Genomic DNA, 4,096 nt, shown 5'->3' on the forward strand with positions numbered 1-4,096 from the left:
GTGGGGCGAGGGGTGGGGCTCGTGCGGCGGGTGCAACGAGCTGCGTCCGAGAGCTCGCGGGCGCATGGGCGGGGCGAGGTGGCGCGGGAGCTCGCCCACCAGGTGTTCGACTGAATGCCGATGTGGACATGCACAAGCGTCTGCCTCCCGTTGGACGCGGGCCGAACTAAACGAGCAGACAGACGATTCAAACTAAGAAAAAAAGAACAAAATGGGGGTCCATTTAAGTCGCTGTTGCCTTGGAGTTGCTCTTATAAATTAATATACAATACCAAAATATATATTTAATAAAGTATAAAAAGTAAGGTGTCACCGCTCCCACCTAACTGCAGTCTCTTTACTGAAATTCTGAAAATATTTCATGTTACAATGGTTGATAACCATGGAAAAGACGATTGTGAGAAATTTCACTGTTACATGAGATATCAGTAATTTTGTCGAGTTTAAATAAAGTTAAATATAATTCTGTAAACATGACTACAACCCATGAAAACGCATAGACGACGACTGATGAGAGAGGGCGGCCGTACGGAAGAGAAAGAGAGAGAGAGACGGCGGTCTGCAGATTCTTTGAGCACACCCGCGACCACGCCTACGCACTGGGTGGCAGGGAAATAAATAGCAGGACCTGCCCACACTGGAAGCCCACACTACGCACACTAGACGGAACACACTCTTCGTCTCCGCCCAACACCCCCTCGTCTCCGTCCCTTTTCTCGTTCTTCGTCTTCCATCCTCGAGCCATTTCCATTTGCGCCGAGTGAGCGCTAATTTTGGGCCGTTTCTATATTAAGCACGGCAAAATATCGTTTCCGTCCCCGACGACTATATAATTCCCGCGGAGGCGGTCACCGACTCACCGTAATACCAGTGCTTCACGAGCTCCCTGGGTCTGGGTGGGGAGGTTGACCAGGGCACCTCCCGGATCCTGAATTAAGGCCACCGTTCGTTTCCCCTCCCATCCCTCCCTTCCCCTCCCTTGCATTTAGCCTCTCACCGTTGTGGGGCGAGCCGCGGGCCATTTCCCAACCGTCGTTCCGGTGGTGGCCGGGCGCCAGGTTGCGGTGAGTGACTCATGGGCATCCAGGTCGCGCCCCCCTCCTCCCCGTCCTCTCTGGGCGGCGGCTGCGTGAGGCTGTCGAGGGCCCAGTCGTCGTCGTCGCTGGCGACCTGGAGCGCCGGCATCGCCCGCCGGCGCGCCGGGCACGCGATGGTGACGCGCGCCGTCAGCGCCAGCATCGACAGCGTCGGCAGCCACGGCGGGGATGACGAGGAGTTCCTCAGGAGGATCCAGGAGCTCGCCGTCGGGCTGCACCCGGGCGCCGGCGGCTGCGGCTGGCCGGCCAGCGTGGAGAGGAGCGCCAGCAGCGTCGGGCTGCCGCTGTCGCTCAGGATGCTCAAGCGCAAGAAACGGCAGCAGGGCCAGCGCGGCCGGTGGGACGAGCGGCTGCTCGACCGCGCCGGCGAGTCCGGCTCCGGCCGCGGCGCTGTGGGACGGGCGTTCTCCTCCATGGTGCTCATCATCCGGGAGCTCCAGAGCTTCGCGCTGCAGATGCGGCAGACGCTCTTCTACGAGGACATGCAGAGCGTGCTGGCGCGCGTCCACGCCGAGATGGACGCCTCCTTCGTCTGGCTCTTCCAGCACATCTTCGCCGGCACCCCCGCCCTCATGGTCTCCGTCATGCTCCTCCTCGCCAACTTCACCGTCTACTCCATGGGCGACAACATCGCGATGGCCGCCAACCTCCCGCCTCCCCAGCCCACCGTGGCGGCCGTCGCAATGCTCGACGCCCAGCACGCGGAGCAGTCCCGTCCCGATCAGCGGTTCGACAGCGTGTCGCTCAACATGTTCTCCATTGGCCGCACGGCCTCGGTGGACGGGAACAGCGGCGGCGGCGGCAAGGCTCCGCCGGTCGCCGGGGCCACCGGCGACGATCGCTCGGACGAATCCTCGTACCGGCAAAGCGGCGCGGTGCTTCCACAGGACGAGTCACAGGCGACGCCGGTGGGGGCGGCCGCGGAGGACACGGAGGACGAGCTCATCATCTGGAAAAGGATAGCCGACGAGGCGACGAGAATGCAGGCGAGCGTGCGCGTGGAGGCGCTGATGGACCCGGACATCCTGGCGCAGCTCGTCGCGCCGGTGGAGGCGAAGATGGACACGGAGGACCTGGCCGACCACGCGAAGACGGAGCAGAGATACGCGATGGCCGTGTCCGAGGAGCCGAGCAACGCGCTGCTGCTCGCCAACTTCGCGCAGTTCCTGTACCTGGTGCAGCGCGATCACGACCGGTACGTGCCCCGCCATGGCGCCACCAAACTGTTCGACACAATGTCATCGTCTTTTCACCGTCGCTGACGGGCGGTGGTTTTTCCTGATCGCAGGGCGGAGCATTACTTCAAGCGGGCGGTGCGCGCGGAGCAGCCGGCGGACGCGGAGACGCTGGGGTGGTACGCTACGTTCCTGTGGAAGGCGCGCAACGACCTGGCGGCCGCGGAGGAGACGTTCCAGGAGGCCATTGCCGCCGAGCCCAGCAACGGGCACCACGCGGCGGCCTACGCACACTTCCTGTGGAACACGGGCGGCGAGGACACATGCTACCCCCTCGACTGACGCGCGCGCCCGCCGGCCGGCCTCCGAGATCCAGCAGCACACCACGTCGATACGTCCCAGAACACGAAGAAAAAGAGTATAGTAGGAAGAGAGAGAGGATTTTTTTACTCCACCACCGCAAGAAGTCCACGCACTTCTGTCCCCATGTGCTTGGCCAACCACGAAGCAAATACCAGTACGTACTACGCTTGCAAGTGCAGCTCATACATTCACACGGCATCACAGTGCAAGAATCTCTCGTTTTACTTTGGCTTCTTTACGGGGTGCAATGGCCGGTGACGTCGGTGCATGCCGCGATGAATGGTCGGCGGCTGGCTTCCTCTTCCCCTTTCTGGAAATCCGGCGAGTGGGGGCAGTTGGCCGGAGACGGCGGGAGGGCGGCGAGGGTGTGGTAGATCGGGCTCGCGGCTCCACGGGTTTGTCGGTTGCGCTCGGCCGTGGGTTCGCCTAGTAGCCGTACGTGTCCGTTCCGCTGGTGTCGCGTGTCACTCTATCTCCATGGCCGTGGATGCTTGCGGAGTCACGGTCTGGTGGAAAGTGGTGATGTGAGGCTACTCTGTCGTACTATAGATATGGTAAAGTAGAGGGAATCCGCTCCAGTATACAGCAGCAATTTGGCCGTATGTAACTGTGCGCATGAACAAGCAATGAGAATATCTCCAGTTCTCCCCTGAAAAATCCTGCATCAAGCAACAAGCATCTCTCTGTGTCCAGATGTGAAGAAATAGGATGCGTCAGCATGAATATCTCCAGTTCTCCCCTGAAAAATCCTGCATCCTGCATCAAGCAATGATTCTTCTGAAGGCTCATTTTCCTAGAGAAATGGCTGAATCAGATAGATCTACTTCAGTAATCTGCGTTTCAATCCATTATCTTAATATAATAGCTAATGTACGGGAGCTGCTCGACTTTTAGCTTAATTTCTATGTCTGCTGCTGGCTTTTCAGGTGTCTTTAGTCAGTATATATAATACGCCATGTTCCATACTCTGTTGTACTGACCTTTGAAAAGTTGGTTGTCCTTATGAACCTGTTTTTGAATTTCGATTAGCTAATTTTCTCGTTGATTGGAAATCCCATCTCTTAGGAGCTAGGCGAACCATGTCATATTTAAGGTGCAAGTGAGCCTTTAGTAAAAGCAGCAGCATGATGCTGCATAGATAACTAAAAGGCAATAAAATTGCAAATATCAGACCCTCGAGCGCACATTCTTTCACAAAGTTTGTTAAGTAAGCACAAGAGGGGAGATCGCCTGAATGCATCAAACAGAAAGCCAAAATGCTTTCCTGGCCACCAGGCAAATTTATGAACTGACGGTGTATATTTGCAAGGTGTGATTTTCCTGACGGCATTTGCAAGCTGTACATGCCAAGAGCTGGAGGCGTACGTCTAATGGAGCTTCAAACATTGGTTAAAGTTATCCATTGCTGTTACAGTGCTTATGAACTGATCATGTATATGTATATCGGGAGAACATTATTAT

General features: G+C 57.1%; 1 protein-coding gene across 1 annotated transcript; it reads left to right on the plus strand.

The window, feature by feature from the left end:
• The first annotated feature begins 635 nt into the window (after nucleotides 1-635).
• Nucleotides 636-2,750, plus strand: LOC119269625. Its single transcript, XM_037551497.1, has 2 exons — nucleotides 636-2,292; nucleotides 2,386-2,750. Exons 1-2 carry the CDS (start codon nucleotides 1,076-1,078, stop codon nucleotides 2,612-2,614), a joined length of 1,446 nt encoding a protein of 481 aa, XP_037407394.1. The 5' UTR covers nucleotides 636-1,075; the 3' UTR covers nucleotides 2,615-2,750.
• Nucleotides 2,751-4,096: the final 1,346 nt, after the last annotated feature.

This window comes from Triticum dicoccoides, chromosome 3A (genome assembly GCF_002162155.2).
Source record: "Triticum dicoccoides isolate Atlit2015 ecotype Zavitan chromosome 3A, WEW_v2.0, whole genome shotgun sequence".
Lineage (NCBI taxonomy): Eukaryota > Viridiplantae > Streptophyta > Magnoliopsida > Poales > Poaceae > Triticum > Triticum dicoccoides.

What these genes read in the sequence shown, in the direction of transcription:
- LOC119269625 (XM_037551497.1), top strand. Translation starts at nt 1,076, where the DNA reads ATGGGCATCCAGGTCGCGCCCCCCTCCTCCCCGTCCTCTCTGGGCGGC. An exon ending in GTGCAGCGCGATCACGACCG is followed by an intron (nt 2,293 to 2,385) that starts GTACGTGCCCCG and finishes TCCTGATCGCAG; the next exon opens with GGCGGAGCATTACTTCAAGC.